Raw genomic sequence first — 200 nt, forward strand, 5'->3', positions numbered from 1 at the left:
GTTGTGATGCGTTAATAGATAGTTCTAACAAGTGTCCTAACATCTGAATAACATTTACGCAATTAGGATATTACTACTGAATATATCGAAGAAACTGAAGTGATACAACATCGAAGATATAGTTCCTCGAGCGATCAGGTAATATAAAATTTAAACTGTTCCATTTGCTTTTATAATAATTTTACTTTTAATAGCTTTAT

General features: G+C 29.0%; 1 protein-coding gene across 1 annotated transcript in view; it reads left to right on the top strand.

Annotated features, from left to right (window-relative positions):
* Window positions 1-200, top strand: part of LOC108629181 (protein tilB homolog) — a 24,498-nt gene that overhangs the window by 23,257 nt on the left and 1,041 nt on the right. The window contains exon 4 of the mRNA XM_018031663.2: window positions 67-138. Within this exon, the coding sequence (XP_017887152.1) occupies window positions 67-138 (72 nt within the window). The remainder of the gene's footprint in view (window positions 1-66; window positions 139-200) is intronic.

The sequence above is a fragment of the Ceratina calcarata genome, unplaced genomic scaffold (genome assembly GCF_001652005.2).
Source record: "Ceratina calcarata isolate Rehan_Ccalc_2016 unplaced genomic scaffold, ASM165200v1 scaffold555.2, whole genome shotgun sequence".
NCBI lineage: Eukaryota > Metazoa > Arthropoda > Insecta > Hymenoptera > Apidae > Ceratina > Ceratina calcarata.